Here is a 17,479-nt window from a genome sequence, read left to right as displayed (position 1 = left end):
TGGGGATGGAAATTGTTCACATGTGGATTGATCTCTTACACAAAGCAATAAATGCATGAGAACAGAGCCAAGCCATTAACATTAATTACTTGCATCACGGTCTAGAAGTCTCAAACCACTATCCCGTTTTTCTTCGAGCTGCACAAACAGCACTCTCTGCAGCACTGTATATATTACATAAAACATGCTTCTGCAATTTTCACATTGTAAGGATCAACATTATGAATAAGCTACTCACGGCTTGCAGCCATTCTACTGGATGAACAGATTGTTCAAAGCAAGTAAGTAAATAAATGAAAGACACCCAATAAACGAAACCTCATATTACAAGACCCCTAAAAAGCTGCTTGCAGAATGTAATTGATGGACAGCAATCTGTGCACAAATAACTTAAAGATGTAAAAGAGTCAGCAACAAGGGGAAAAAAAAAAGCGGCTACTTCTAGGATTTACTGACAGCTGGAGAGACCTCAAAGGTCAATTTAACTACACTGAACTGAGGAAAACAGAAGACTAGGCTTCTCCCTATATATAATATAGCCTATACAGCTATAGGATGGTTATAGAGGCATGTGTTATACCTCTTCATTGTAGAGGAAAGTTAAACTGTTAGAAAGTCTCAGCAAGCAAGAAAGCAAGAAAAATGTCTAAAGTAGTAAATTCTGTAGCATCTTGGCCAAACAGTAATATTAGATCTCAAATAAATCCATGAAATTCTGCCTGAACTGAATGGGACAATTCACAACTCTTCAAATACTGCTTCAGTTCTACCAGCAAGGGCATTGGCTTACTCCACAGCTCACGTTTCCAAGGTTTTGTCTGCAACTGCTACGCATCATGCACCTATTAAAAGCATTTGTCCAAAGTGAATCCTAGAACAAGTTCAGCACCAACAGAGAAGTGATGACAGCCTTACCAAGGTATGGAGCAAAACTGGTTCAACGCTTTCCTACCACTACACAAACTTGTGGGCTGCAGTGAAACCGCCAAAATTCCAACAAATCAGGTTGTATAAAGTTTCCAACCACAGGTTATTACACACCCTTGTTTATTATTCCCTAGAAAGAGTGTCTCAGAGGTGATAGGGAGATAAAGGTGGCGGAAAAGAAGATGGCAACTTTCTGACTGCAAAGAAGGCCGAAGTAGTACAAGAACCAGAAGAAGCAATGCCCGTCCCTACTACCCAGCGTGGGTTCTGCAAGTCACGCTTTTCAAGAGATCCAAAATACAGTCTCAAAAATAATTAGGTTTTCTTCACTGACAGCTGGTAGTTCTAGCTGGTAGTTGTGTCTTTGCAAGGAAAGAGGTTGTCTTCATTGCGGTTAATTTAAAAACAGAAATTACCAAGATATCCCAGTTTGTATATTAGGAATATTTTTGTATATTCAGAAAAAAAAAAAACAGCTAAGAGGCTGATCTTCAGAAATCTCTTGTGAAATCTTTAAAAGAATGTAAATAAAACCAGTCATTGCATGACCTACTAGCTAGTAGGAAAACTGCATAATGTCCTGTTTTCAGTGCCTCCAGGCAAACTAAGAGCACCTTCTTCCTAGCAAAGATAACATCTCTCAGAACAGTATGACTCCAAAACGTGCTGAGATCACTTCTTTCTTTTAATTTCAAGCAGCACATAAACAGAACTTGAATTTAGAGGCTTTCAATCCTTCAGAGGTCAGAAGGAAAATAGTTATGATGCATCTTCTACACCCAATTATAAATCTAAACCAACCTCTTTTATCTAGCTAATATCACACTAAATGCTAGAGGTTAGAGTAAAACCAGAGCAAGAATGATCCCCTATTGATACATATAAATTTATATGCTGGTAACAGATGTCTAGAATGAAGTCTGCCTTCCTTCTGATTATAAATTCCCAGTTCTGCTGACTACACTGGGGGCTTAAGAAACAGCAGTGGTCTAGACTGAAAAGAATTGTCCCCATTTCATCATAAAGATGCAACTAAAAGAAGACAGTTCATCACCGATTATCCATTGACTACATCACACCAGCAACTGCAACTTGTATTCCACTGAATGCAGAATAAAACATTTTGGTTTTCTATCACTAACCACTTAAACATCTACACAAAACCCACAGGCTTTACCTGAGAATGCTGAGGTAAGAAGTTCTGCCCCAGCCCCCCAAACGAAAATTCACCAGCTACGATTACTTTCTACAGACAGTTTATTCGACACTGGATTGAAATAATCATGATGTGAACTCATGACCTTTTCCAGGCAATTATACTGGCAATTATACCAGGACACCAGTTTATCTCTCACCAAAGGACCACCGGCAAAGCTCTGGGGTTGCAGAAGCAATATTGCTCCCCTCTATTTTATTCCAGGTTCTTCCACTTTTATTTTGGAAATAAATTGTTGTTATAGCCCAGAGAACTGTCCCTCTGTAGCCACTTCTAAGTCACACTGCAAAGCACAAGGGAATGTGCAACTCTACTCTTCCCTACAGGTGCACTCAGGGGAAGTTAGTAAATCCACAGAATCACAGAATGGGTTGGGTTGGAAGAGACCTTAAAGATCATCTAATTCCAACCACCCTGCCATAGACAGGGACACATCCCACCAGACATCCCTCAAAGCCGACAGATTTTAGGAATATGGGATTTAGAAAAATGAAGAATCATAAGACTTAACAAGGACTTTCATGCACTTCTGTTGGTGCTTCCTTGAAGAAGCTTTTATTTAGAGGCGAACACGATGAGCGTGGGGGATTTTTATATTTGCACACAAAATCCCTAACCCATTCTACCTTGTCACGTATAAAATAAGCCCACAACATCAGAGAGACCCTTTTCCTGACAGGTTAATCACGCACAAACTAGAGAAGATGGTAAGAATTTAATGCCTATGACTGTTGAGGGACTTAGCTTGTCAATGAAAACTAAAGAAATACGAAGAAAATCTGTACTGTGAACAAGTGAACAAATAAAGAGAAGTCTGTTCATAACTCTCTAAGTGCCCCATTCCCTACAACCACACATCCTTCCACGCCAGGAAGTAAAATGTATGTGGGCGAAAGGGCAAGTTATATTTGCGGCTGTGATGAAAGCATTTGAGCAGTTACGACTGCAATACGTCGCGTAGAACTGAACTGTACTTTCATCTGCATTGTCAGAGTTATCTGTCATGAGCTTCGAAAGGACACAATCAAGCTCCTGAATCCACACAGGCATCAGAAGTATCCAGTACTTGTGGGAAGGCAATAAATGCAGCTCAAGTGGCCCACATTGACATGAGGTATGTATTTATACGATCCTTTGCTTCATTAAAATTGACTATTGCTGAGGAATCCAAATTATACTGGCACCTATCTGTTTTTGTAATTCCCATTATTTGGGAAAAATGCACTTTCAGTACTGATCTCAGACATCCTCCTTGTTTTTTAAACTAACAGAACAAAACCCAAAACAAACAAAAAAGCAAAAAAGAAAAAAAAACAACACCAAAACAACACAATGAAAATAGCTACAAATACTGAGAACACTGGCACTAAAAACAGTTTCTGGTATCTCATGGATCGCAATTCCTTGTGACCCAACATCTGTTGAAATGCACTATGCTAATTTTCAGGCTTCTAGTTTCCACCAACATGCTATACAAATATTAAGTACATCACCAGACTGTTAAACTTAATAGTCATGCTTTAAATTCTAAAAAAAATAACAGAAAAAAAAAAAGTCAAAACAGTTTTTAATTACATATTGATTGTCCTCTCAGACTTCTAAAATTTTGCGGTGGTGGTTCACTATTTTGCTATGTTTCTTCCCAGAGAATACAAGTCTACACATGGTAATTTCACTGAAAATTACCTTTTTTCTGACTGAACTGCATGGATCAGCAGTCATCGTCACATTTAGTTGTGGTGGTTTTACCCAGCTGGGCAGCTGAACTCCACAACTGCTGTCTCACTCCCCCTCCTCAAAGGAAGAGGGGGAGAAAAAAACAGACTCAGCATAGGGAGATTAATGTAATTTATTGCCTATCACTACCAGACTAGAGCAGTGAAAAACTAAAAACAAACTAAATCCACCCTCTTCCACCTCCTTCCCCAGAGCTGTGCAGGGGAACGAGGGCTGCGGTCAGTCCCTGACGCTTCGTCTCTGCCGCTCCTTCACGGTCCCTCTCTGCCCCTGCTCCACGCGGGGTCCCTCCCACGGGATGCCGTCCTGCCCGAACTGAGCCTGCGGGGGCTGCCCACAGGCAGCAGCTCTTCAACAACTGCTCCCACACGGCTCCGTACCACGGGGTCCATCCCCCAGGAGCAAACTGCTCCAGCACGGGTCCCCCACGGGCGGCAGCTCCCCCCAGACCCCCTGCTCCTGCGTGGGCTCCTCTCCACGGGCTGCAGCTCCGGCCCGGGGCCTGCTCCTGCGGGGGCTCTCCATGGGCCGCAGCCTCCTCCAGGCCACATCCACCTGCTCCACCGGGGGCTCCTCCACGGGCTGCAGCGTGGAGATCTGCTCCGTGTGGGACCCGTGGGCTGCAGGGGGACAGCCTGCTCCACCAGGGGCCTCTCCACAGGCCGCAGGGGAACTGCTGCTGCGTGCCTGGAGCACCTCCTGCCCTCCTGCTGCACTGACCTGGGGTCTGCAGGGCTGGGTCTCTCCCATTTTCTCACTCCTCACTCTCCCAGCTGCTGTCACACAGCAGTTTTTTTTTTTCCCCTTTTCTAAATCTGCGCTCCCAGAGGCCCACCCAGCATCACTCCCTGACTTGGCTCTGGCCAGCAGCAGGTCCCTTTGGACTGGCTGGAGCTGGCTCTGATCTGACATGGGGCAGCTGCTGGGTACTTCTCATAGAAACCACCCCTGCAGCCCCCCACTACCACAACCTTGCCATGTAAACCCAATACATTAGTATGCTGAAACTATTTTAACATGCAAAGCAGCATGGTCATTAAAAAGCATCCGAGAGTAACAGCAGTAAAGAATTCATCTGCTCTTAATATGCAACATCAGTACCTTTAGGTTTGGGGAACAGTTAAATGACATGCTTACTGCACTTCAAAAAAATTATACAATAAAAAATTTATACTTACAGTAAATATTCTCCTGCCAGTCCGATCAAAAGTTACACAGTATACAGAAGATAAGTGTCCTAAAATTCGTTTATGCATCTTCATATGTTGATAGACTGCAGTTGGAACAAGGCGTTCGAGTCTGTATTTTCCATTTAGTTTTCTTGAAAACAAGGTATCCACTACCGAATGGGAAAAAAGAAAATAAACAACATTTGTATTGCGTTCATAAACTACAACATTGCTCCAGAATTGAAAGTTCATTTCAGCACTGGACCACTTCTCATATGAACACTTTACTACAGTCATTCTCTCATTTTACCATAATAAGGGAAAATTTAATACAAAAGTAGCCTATGATACAAATATGCAACAAAGTAGTAAAGTGCAAGGCAGAGTACAAAGGTATTATACATCAAACTTCCACTTTTAAGTGCCTAAATATATGCTTTTTGCTTCATGTCATAGTGTGACAAATTCAGGAGGACCAAGACAGCTTCCTTGGAGGAAACCACCTCAAATATAAGATACATACAAGCTTCCCCATAGTTATTAACTGCACACCAGAAAACATTCAAATCCTCTCCAGGGCAACCTGTTTTAGACACCTGCATAATCAAACATTTATCCACCCTTTGCAAGATAAAATCAGTTCTCGTTTTGAAGAATACCACTGCCTACTATGGCCAAAAAAAAAAAAAAAACAAATACAAATTTAGCAAACCCTGATTTTGACTAACAGAACTTTGTTTAAAGGGTTTAAGATTCTTTTCTTCAAGTTTAAAAGCCAAAAAGGTTCAGGAGCAGGAATCTACTTTGTTGTAACAAAATGGAAAGAAAATAAAGGTCAGAGTTATTAATTTTAAACTGCTACTCATGCAATGATAAAGCAGCAAAGGGTAGCGCTTGCATGCATGGATACACATTAGTCAAACAGTTCCCCATATTGTTCTTAGAGCAAAGAAACAGTGGCAATATATTTTATATTCCACAGAATTGTGATAAAATTTGCAAATATATCCTGCTTCTGAATATGTGAAAAGTAAAATAATAATAATAATAAATGCCCAGCAATATCCACAGCACTACACATGAAAAACAAGATCCATCACTGTCAAGACAGGTAGCTGCTACTCTCGTCACTCCCCTGGTTAGTCATTCTTTACACTCCACCAGGGCAATGTGTGTGCTAGTGAACTACAGGGGACCAATGACGCTCACTAACCAGCATCAGCTGTGAAGAGCTACAAGCCTCTTGCACTGCACGGTTTTGGCCCAGGCCAACTAGACAGTGGTTCATGAGTCAGCACAGGTCAAACTTCATTCATTATGCAAACTGGATAGTAGCTACTCTGCACGGGAGCAAAAGCACTTAGCGGTATGGACAACTGCCAAGCCCACTGGCTTCAGGCCATGAGAACAGCCCTGAAATATTTCAGTTCCTGCATATGTAGCCCAGGGATTCAAGGAAGTCTTCCTAGTTCAAGACGCTTTGTGAAGGAGCAGGATCCTTCGCTGCGGGGTGAGGCACTAACTCGCTGGGCCACTACTGCCTTAAGGCTCTGCAATATCCTCTTCACCCTCCCCCCACACAAGAAAAAGATGCAGCTGCATTTGCTTTATGACAAAGCTTTTCCTTGCCAACAGACAGTCTACTTTAGAACAGCAGGAAACCCAGCTTAGTTCAGTCACAAGATAAATCGTTTCTGCTTCTGACACATCATAAAAAGAAAAAATAAAACACACACCAACCACACACAATAAAACAGAGTACGAAAAGTATTTGCCACAACAATAAAGAGATCTTACACAATCTCAACCTATTCAGAAGTTACCTTTTTGTTTGCTCTTAATGTAAGTAGGTTGCTTGGAAATCAGCTTCTAGCAAATTATATAAAAATGAATCCATGGCTCACATAAAGAAAAAAGCTAAACTAAAAGTTAACTTGCTGAGATGTTCTGTCAGTAAGTTCAGAAGTAAGCAGACTCTTTCGGAGAAAGCAACCAATGACTTCATATAAGCATTTAACTTTTAATATACAGACAAATTTTGACTTTTTTTTTTTTAATTTAATAGTCTCCATTAGTGATTTAACATAGCCTAAGCCAGTATTTCTGCTGATATTCTTGTTGATGTCAAGTGGTGATGGGCAAATTGCTACTGGTTCACGTATCTCTGGGGAACTCAAGTGTCCCTTGTTTAGTGACAATCAACCTACTGCACAAAACAGAAGCAACACAGCGACAGTGGAAATGAGAAAACTGGGATCTTATTCATTGGCTTTGAAAAAAAAATTAGATTAAAAAACACACAAAAATCCCATTACCATTTAAAAATAAATTTAAGGGAACTAAAAAATGGTTTTAAAGGCAAAAAGTAGCATTATGAACCTATGGATGATAGGGAAGAAAATTTTTAACCAAGATCATGCTTTTTAGAAGAAAAAAAATGACAACTTCCCATAGGTTTGGACACTGTCCATTAAAAGACTGTATTTTTTAGAAGACTCCTCCAACATTTTTTTTTTTAACTAAATGCTCACATCCATCATTGTTCTTCAATACAGCTTCCAATTTAACTATAATTATATTTAATCTAATTCCCTTTGCCAAGGGATCCAGCTTGATTTCTAACTGAGGCATTCCCACGTTTTATTCCAACATTTACAACTCCAGTGCATACCTTGTTAGCAAAGGAAGTACTCTTTTTTTTTTTTCCCTTCAGAGTATAGGTAAAAATTAAAAATAGCTGCATCTTGTGCAACGGAACAATAAAACTGATTTTTCTGGTGTGAACCAAGGTGAGAAAGACTACCAATTGCTAATAATAACACCTTTGTACTGATTATAGGTCTTACAATTCATCATGATAAATACCCATATCTGGCCTCAATACCTTTCAGACCTTCTGTGGTCTTTAAGTTATTTTAGCTTGATTTTAACTGTATTTTTGGGGAAAAAAAGTGATTTTAGGAAATCTTGTACAGCGGTTACTCCTGCAACTCTCTTGTTTAATCCCTATTAGCAGTTTTGAGTCTTTGCTTCAGTGCTGCCTAGCCTCACACAATTGGGTCAGCACAAGCAAAGATGTTGATTCAATCACAGAGTGATAAGGTTTAAGTAGTTAAACAGCTGCAGGGGGAGCCACAAACAGTATCTAACAAGCAAGGAAAGGAGGACACAAACTTTATCCAAGGATGGTTAGAGAGCACTGGTTGGGCCCTACAATGAGTCAACCAAGAAAAGAAAGAAGGGTTGGATGCAAGAAAGAACAAAGCTACACAACTGATTACTCGTTCCTTACTAAAACATCCCTGTGAAGTGGACACTGCATGGAAAAAGCTACAACCCAACGCTTGGTCAGCTAAGGGAATTAAAATTATCTTATCTTTGTGTCTGTCCACTACCCATGTGCAAGATTCTGTTTTAAAAAGAAAGAAAAAAAACAAAACACAGATGTTATCAGTTGTGTGTGTGACATGGAACAACACTCCACTACTTAGTCCCAGTTGACATTTCGGTTTTCAAATATCAGTTCTTCATATCTAATAGCGAAGCTAGCTGATCAGTAAAATTCAACACCTAAAAAAAGCTACATCCTCTGCAGATGTTTGAACATGTAAGAAAAGTTTTCCACAAAAAAATAAAATAAAAAATTAAGTTGCTGTCAGTTGTTTACCAGTTGCTTATAAACACAACGAATTGGCTTGTAGCTTTCAGGTAACTGGGTTCATCTTCACTCTACATGACCAGCCTTAAAGACCGACTCCTGACCTTGGCACAGAATCACAGAGGTTGGAGGGGATGTCTGCCCAAACTCACCGCTCAAGCAGGTTCACCTTGAATAGGTTGCCCACGATTGTGTCTAGTTGAGTTTTGAGTATCACCAAGGATGGAGACTTCACGGCCTCTCTGGACAGCCCATGCCAATGTTTTGACCACCCACAGTAAAAAGGTACTTTCCAATGTTTCAGTGGAAATTCCTACACTTTGGTTTGTTTCCATTGCTTCTTGTCCTATCACAAGGGACCAATGACAAGAGTCTGGCTCCATCTTCATCACAACCTGCCAATTAGGTATTTATACCCCTTCCTAAGATCTCCTTAAGCTTTCTCTTCAAGGCTAGTAAATCCCAGCCCTCTTGGCTTGTCTTTGTATGATAGACACTTCAAGCTTTTCACCATCTTCCATGTCCTTTGCTAGACTCGCTCCACTATGTCCACGCATTTCTTGTTCTGATGAGCCCAGAGCTGGACGCAGCACTGCAGGTGGGGTCTCAGCTGTGCTGACTAGAGGGAAAGGAACAGCCTCAGCCTAACAGCAATGCACTGGATGCCACTTCTTTTCTAGATCCAACAGAACAAGATGCCACTTCTTTTTTCGTACACTGGGGACTCATGTCTGGTATGTTGAACATCAGGATGCCCAGCTCATTAAGCCCCTGTTGTGTAATTGTGCATGGAGGGGGAACCTCTGTGAGCAGAGCCCAGCAGCTACCCCATGTCAGAGCAGAGCCAGCTCCAGTTGGCTCCGCAGGTACCCACTGCTGGCCAGAGCCAAGCCAAGGAGCGATGCTGGGTGGGCCTCTAGGAGAGAAGACTGAAGGCAGGGAAAAAAAAAAAAAGCTGTGTGACAACTCCATCCTGGTAGAGCAGGTGGATGTGGCCTGGAGGAGGCTGCGGCCCATGGAGAGCCCCCGCAGGAGCAGGCCCCGGGCCGGAGCTGCAGCCCGTGGAGAGGAGCCCACGCAGGAGCAGGGGGTCTGGGGGGAGCTGCCGCCCGTGGGGGACCCGTGCTGGAGCAGTTTGCTCCTGGGGGATGGACCCCGTGGTACGGAGCCGTGTGGGAGCAGTTCTTGAAGAGCTGCTGCCTGTGGGCAGCCCCCGCAGGCTCAGTTCGGGAAGGACGGCATCCCGTGGGAGGGACCAAGAGTGACCATGAAGGAGCAGCGGAGATGAAGCATCAGGGACTGACCGCAGCCCTCGTTCCCCTGCACAGCTCTGGGGAAGGAAGTGGAAGAGGGTGGATTTAGTTTGTTTTTAGTTTCTCAGTGCTCTAGCCTGCTAGTGATAAGACAATAACCTATACTAATCTCCCTATAATGAATCTGTTTTTGTCTGTGATGGTTATTGAGTCATCTCCCTGTCCTTATCTCAACCCTTGAGCCCTTCTCATCGTATTTTCTCCCCCTTTTCCTTTGAGGAGGGGGAGTGAGACAGCAGTTGTGGTGGAGCTCGGCTGCCCAGCAGAGAGAAACCCCCATATCTTGCTCATCCATTTCTCCAGCCTCTTAAGGGCCCTCTGAATGGCAGCACGGTCCCTTTGATGTATCAACCACCACCCCTCAGTCTGCATTGTCTGCAAACTTGGTGTTCCATCATCCGAGTCGCTACTGAAGATGTTAAACAGTACAGGTCCTAGTATTAGCCCCCAGTGTGCACCATCATCAAACAGCCCATTTGCCAGTCAATCCTTTGAGCCAAGCATTTCTGCTCATACCAAATGCCAGAACAGCTGGGGTTTGCATGGCCCTCTGGAGGCCACCTGCTCCAACCCCCTAACTTAAGCAGGGCCACCCAGAGCAGGCTGCCCAGGACCATGTCCAGGTAGCTTTTGAAGGTCTCTAGGGAGGGAGACTCCACAAACTCTGGGCAACTCTGTTCAGCCACCAACACAGTGAAGAAGTGCTTCCAGATGTTCAGAGGGAACCTTCTGTGTTCCAGTTTGTGCCCATTGCTTCTTATCCTGGCACCGGGCACCACTGCAAAGAGCCTGGCTCCATCCTCCTTGCACCCACCCTTCAGGTATTTATACACAGTGATGAGATCCCCTGAGCCTCCTCTTCTCCAGGCTGAACAGCCCCAGGTCTCTGATCCTGACCCCATTCAGCAGACAGCCCTACTCCTCCTCCTGATGATGCTACACCTGTAGAAGCCCTTTGTGTGTTCCTTCACACCCTTCATCAGATTCAATGCCAGAAGAGCTTGTACTTTTATTACTGCAGAGTTGCAGAACGCTACAAGTCCACTCCAACCTCAGGAAGTCACCAGGTCCAGCCTCCCCTTTGAAGGCAAAGTTACCTACAAGTTACTATGGCCCTTTACTAGACTAAAAAAAAAAAATGTGTGTGGGGGGAGTTGCAGATGAGGGGGGTGAGAAACATGGGATTCTTTACCCATCAAGGCAAACACTTAAATACATTTATTTTTAAAAGTCACTTATAAACTGAACAACAGAGACTCGGGCTCTTTAGACAACTTAGTAAAATGGAACTTTATTTTTAAAATCTCACTTCTACTGTTATGATTCACTGCTACTAACAGCATTAATCTGAAAACCACATCTCAAGAGTCAAGATCACCTTAATTTTTTGCTTTCCCTCAGAACAATTTAAAATTTAACATACATAAAGCTGCTGAATGTAAAATGGTAGGAGTTTTCAATAGAACTTGTGAAAGATTGTATCAGGCTTTCTCCCACTCAAAAGGCACGTGGCAGGCACCAACCTGAATGCCTTCAAAGTTTTAGAAAGTCTGTAGCTCACTCCATACCCAAAATAGAACAAGCAGCTCAGAGAAATACAGCAATCTGTAAAGATAAATTCTGGTGTCTGAAAGACAGTGCAGTATTAGCTATGCTGACCTTTTTTTTCCCCTTGGCCTTTTTAATTTTATTTTATTTTTTATCCAAGTGACCAGCTTCATCACCTTATTTACATGGTCTTATCCTTGAATGTGAAATATGCCTTTAAAGATGGGGGAGAGTAACATGCTTTACTTTACATCAAAAAGCACATACAGAAGTCTTTATAGTTTATTTTTCATTTTCTTCCCTTATGGAGTTGTGTTTAATTAAAAGTTCTATTCTGAAGAACAGAAAGCAACTTTGTTCCCCTTCCATTCACACAAAAATGAAACCAGGTTCAAAGCAAATCTTGAAGGACACTTGAGAAACGCATTTTATTCACAACTCTTAGCCATAACGAAACGAGTTGCATAGCTTGAGAGCCTAGGCACACCTCTAGTGAATACCGAGGCATTTGCAGTTGTTTGAAACAACAAGACTGCCAGACTCCTCCTGTCACTGTCTAAGCTAATAACATTAAATGTGTCACGCACTCAGGTTTTCTTCCTCCCTCCTCCACCCCTTCTGTCAAGATGTCCGGGATCAAAAAAGCAGCTTGAACTGACTTCTACCTTCCCACCATTTCTCTGTGTGACTTCCAAACTCTAAGCAGTACTCCGTGTCTTCTGGCTTACAAGCAATTTTCATCACCCATCCAGAGTGAGATAAAGCTAGCAACTGACTGAGCCAGAACTTGCCTCAGGGCAAGGCAAGGTAAAGGCAAACTGATTTCTCACTGGAGCATATCTGAGTGTATGTAAGGTCTATATACACCCAAAGCTTTACATATAAAATTTACTTGCTCAGTGAAAGTAGGTGCCAAACCCCTACCAGTTTAGAGAAATGGGAGGCGAGATGCTTGCAAAGGTAGCATGCAACAACAAATGGAAACTATGCAATCCCAAGCATTTCCAAACTCTCCCCTAACTTCAGTATAATCCCACTTACACCCAGCATATTACTTATTTGTTACATATCTCACTCAAAATATTAGGACCTTAGGACTTCTATAACATTTGTTTTTGCATAAAAAGAAGGCATTTATTGTAGTACAATTCACTTTATACTTGAATAAACACACGTAACAACATTAGTTTACACAGATAATTTAAATGTATTGCATCGCTAATATTCAAAACCTAAAGCTAGTCTTTTGGGTTAGTTTATTTTGGTTTTGTTTGTTTGTTTTTACTGTAACAGGAGTATATTATGCAAAGTACTCTTAAGTTAGCTTTTAGGCCTAAAGTATTTACTAAATTTCTAAAAACAAACATCTACACCACTAGCAGAACATCATGTTCTGTTTACAGCCGAAACAGCAGCATCATTTAATATAGAAACTGTGAGAAAAATAGAAAATCTCTCAGAATGTTTCTTGAAGCGGACTATTCAGCAAGACAATGAAATAATATTTCTCAAAGGCAGATATATGTTCATCAATCAAGAAAAACATTCTTCATTATCAGGGAACAAGCAGCCAGTCTCATTCAGCTCTTCACACATGAATGACCAGCTTCCCCAAGAGCTTTGAACTCACAGCTTTAAGCTTTGGTTCTGTGCTTTTTCAGCAGTTCCTGAAAATTACTGAAAGAGTTCCATTTCTGTTTCTGCAGGGATCTTTAACAATACAAAAGAACATATGACATAGCTCTTTGTGTTCTTAATTAACTATCTTAGTGCTTATGTTGCACAAACAATATCAACTGGAAAAACATTAGTTATTACTCAAGTTTTGTTTCTCTTTATCATATTCTACAGATACTTTATAGTTTTCTGCTGAAGCACGTATTTGTACAGATGTATTTTAACTGTGTAAAGAAGTCACAAGGCAGATGGCACAACGTGCACGAAATTTTTAAACTAAAGAATATCCTTTCAGCATCGTAATTACATCCGTCCATCAAACTAGGAAACGTGCAAATATGCTTAGAAAAATGTAAACGAAGGAAAAAGCTTGCACAACATAAAAATACTTCTTCCCATTCCTCAGCCATTAGCGGGCTCTCCATATGAAATACATACAGCCCTAAGAACATGAGTTTCCAAATGTTTTGTTGCACAAATATGTAAAATACAGCTCTCCTAGTGGAAAAGGGGCTAGCTATGTAAGAAAATGCAATCTAATATCTAATGTTATTTATAAAAGTGTCATTCCAATTCCCAATTTCATTCAAAGGATCAGACTAGAACAGGATAAACCAAGCACAAATGCTTTAACACACAGGTCTGAACGAGACATCCAAAAAATCCAAATACACTTCACAGTTGAAAACATGCAGTTACCAGCACTTATCTCAACGTTCGGAAAAGGAAATTATTGGTCATGAAAAACGTGGTACGTTGAAATAACTATAATTTTGCAAATATTCAGAGCTCTGCAAAAGGTTCAATAAAAATAACATTTACTTAGAAAGCCCTACTTGTTCTTCCTATAAACAGCCTGAAAGTTATTTCTCCTAACAGTTAACTTCTCTACCGTGGCAACTACAAGTTTCTTTGCTATCTAGCTGACAGAGACTTCATGCACTGGTCTTTTCCCCTTAAAAAATTATGTACCGTGGATTAAGCCAAAGTACAAAGCAGAACAGTCTGCGTCTTCTGCTGCTCTGATTTCAAATATGTTTTAAAACACATTGCCAAGCATTGAAAAAGTTAAGCCAATCACTACTAAGGAAATCTAAGCTATTAGACAGCTCTGTCCTCCAGACACCTTGCAGATAAAGCTGCTCATCCAGCCCAAGACTGTCTAAGTTTACAATGTTCACAACAGCACACAGACACTCAGAAAGGGAAATACTCAGCCACAAGCACTCCTTCCTCCACATCTGGAGCACAACATTGGAACAATTCTGTAAATGAATACCAAAATAGCATCTGTAAACAAAAACCTACTGAATTAAAGTAGGTACTACAGGAGGGTTTTGGTGAACCGCCCCAGAACAGTATGCACATTAGCGGAGGAAGCTCTGAAAACCCAGCAACGCCGTCCTCTCCCTATATACCAAACACCTACAAAAGCATCATGGGAAGTATGCATCTTTCACCTTAAAATAAAACAAGCCACTAGAACACCAAATACTTTGCCACCTGACCAAGTCAAAGTTGGCAGCGCTTGACTTCAAAGCTTCTTAGCTGTAGCATGCCTCTGCTTCAGCTTAAGACAGAACTGTAATCCTTTGGGTGGAGCGTGATGGTGTGCACTTTGAGATTTGACTTGGAGATTCTTAGAACACTAGGAATAATCTGGAGAGCCCAAACTGAGCAGTCTCAATTTATTTTTATTTATATATAAACATAATACATGTTTTTTAAATATCCCAATTTACGGAAACATTACAGGCTACCAATATTCCTCAAAAGGAGTTCAGACTTCAAAAAAACTGTAATGGCAAGATATCTCATTTAAAATAGCTCTGTTCTGTACAGCACCTAGCTGTATATTTGTCCATTGCTACTTAGTAGCTCACCCAATGTATCTTCAGTTCTCTCTCTCTTTTTTTTTTTTTTTTTACCATGGCCTTCACAGCAGCCCATCTTTTATCAGTGATACACCGCATCATAGAAGCACAAAACTGGAGACTGCTTAAGCAATGAACTCTTTGATTTGATCCAGAAACCTGCTGCTGCACCATTACTTACTCCTCAAGGCATCTCAACTTGTCCTCTCACCTCCAGCAGTCTCCCAGGTTCTTAAACCTCCCATGTGTTAAAAAGAGCTACTATGCCCAATAAGGAAATATGGATTACATATTTATGTCCTTGCTTTGTGATTTAAAAAAAAAATAAATGTCAGTATTTCATTGCTGTTGCTCATGAAATGTAGAGAAAGCTTCTGGGAATTTTTTCCCTCCTCTTACAGCCACATGGTGTTTATACTTTACAGTGACTAAACAGGTGCTTAAATAGCTTTCAGGAAAGGAGGTGTAAATTAGCTTATTTGAGGCCTACCTTTGACTAACCACTGTCCTGTTTCTTTTAGAAGCAATTAGATGCTTGATGTACTCTGAAGACTTGTAAGAATTTTTGAATATGCTTTTCTGAATATTCATGCACATATGTACAGATGAAAAATCAGGCCACCCCCTGACTGAACTACGGAGAAATACTAGTATTAATACACATCATATTTTCAGATTTTCTTCCTACAAATAGTTTTAACAGAGAATAGATTACAGATCAAAATAACACCTTAAAAAGATACTAAGTATATCTTCGTTGACTCATCTTAAGAAGTAAAAAGAATGGCATCCTGTGCTAGTTGTTCGCTAGATCTCGTCAAACTTTACTTACACGGGAGACAAGAATAGGGGTGCAAACTAAGGGTAAACAAGTCATCAATCACTGAAAACTACAACATGCCCTTGTAAAGGTGCAAAGAGCCGCCTCTGAAAGGGGCCAACTCTAAGTGCCCACAATGGAGACAAAATGATCAGGGGCTGAGTGAATGTGAATGAGCTGATTAAAAACTGGGTATCTACCCTCCTTCCAGCCTCATCCAACACTGCATTTGCACCTGCTACTACTGCCTTGGTATAATCCTTGCTAGTAATCTGGCTTTAACCTCCCCCTAGACATCAGCAGAAAAAAGATGAAAAGACAAGTGATTTTGCACAGTTTTCCTATCCACAACAAAAGGAAAATGATACTCCTTAAAAAAATCTCCTAAAACACCACATCTTGTTCTTATTTGCTAAGAGAATCAAGAAAACAAAATTTCTTGTTATAAGGTTGGAAGCTAACAGAACATATTTTAGTGAAAAAGATATGAGAGCTTGAAAATAACAACTAAATATGTATTAATAATGTGAGTGTATATATATATATACATACACTCACACACACACATAGGATATATACCCACTAGCCTCCAGTTTCTCAGCAGGACAGATAGCACATGCTTGGTGATGTAACACAGCAAACTAAAGCAGAGCTACAAAATTACTGCGTACACCAAAGAGCAGAGTATCACTTCTACAGGACACTTAAATTTTTCCAAAGAAAACCATCACCAGACTGTGATTTATTCTGTCCAACAATGGGTGCAGACAACGTCATTCTGGTTTTAAGTTGGTCCAGCATATGAATTATTCATCTACTGACAGCATTATTACATCTTTAATAAATTAGTTTTATTTGTATATATTCACTGCTAAAATGAAATTTATTCAGTTGCATGCTTCAAAGACAAAAATAACTAATTTAAGAGCAGAACTGGTGCATGAATTTACAGTATCTGTTTTTTTTTTTCTCCACATACGAAGTTGAAAATATGGCCAGTTATGACATCTTAATAAAAAGTACTATTCAATGCAACACATATGACACAAACAGCCAAACAAACAGAACTACTATCTCGCTCTCATCATTACTATAATCAATTACCCTGGAAGCTAGGTAGTACAAGGGCAACGCTGTAATAAAATTGACTTACCTATGCTAGGTGGACTGCCATAGTTTACAGGTGACTCTGGAGGCCTCCCACAGTGTAATGCAGCAAGAGCAGATCCCTTCCATACAACATGCTTGCAACCTGTTTTAAAAGAATTACACAACAGATGTTTTTACTCACACAAAAATGCAGAAGAGGCATGAAATATAATGAACTCTCAAAACTCTCACACAGTTTTCATACTTTTGTTTGTACGAAGCAAAGACTGTCTGCCAGCTCCTAATAGCGTCTGCACTCCAGGGACACTTTGGGGAATTTCTTGCTCTAGAAGTGGTCCTAGTCGATGACATATTTGAAGCAAGTGATCAGGTGCCAAATGTCTGTAATATTTCACCTATTATGAAAGAGTAAACAAAACATTTGATAAGA

At 40.9% G+C, this 17,479-nt stretch overlaps 1 protein-coding gene across 4 annotated transcripts in view; it reads right to left on the bottom strand.

Moving 5' to 3' along the window:
- Nucleotides 1-17,479, bottom strand: part of PHIP (pleckstrin homology domain interacting protein) — a 115,597-nt gene that overhangs the window by 88,048 nt on the left and 10,070 nt on the right. For all 4 annotated transcript variants that reach the window (XM_066994625.1, XM_048065349.2, XM_048065350.2 and 1 more), the window contains 3 exons: nt 17,294-17,444; nt 17,093-17,191; nt 5,059-5,219 (listed from right to left, as the gene is read on the bottom strand). In XM_066994625.1, the coding sequence (XP_066850726.1) occupies nt 5,059-5,219; nt 17,093-17,191; nt 17,294-17,444 (411 nt within the window). The remainder of the gene's footprint in view (nt 1-5,058; nt 5,220-17,092; nt 17,192-17,293; nt 17,445-17,479) is intronic.

The sequence above is a fragment of the Anser cygnoides genome, chromosome 3, assembly GCF_040182565.1.
Source record: "Anser cygnoides isolate HZ-2024a breed goose chromosome 3, Taihu_goose_T2T_genome, whole genome shotgun sequence".
NCBI classification, from domain to species: Eukaryota; Metazoa; Chordata; class Aves; order Anseriformes; family Anatidae; genus Anser; species Anser cygnoides.
This window is presented reverse-complemented; position numbering and strand designations above follow the sequence as displayed.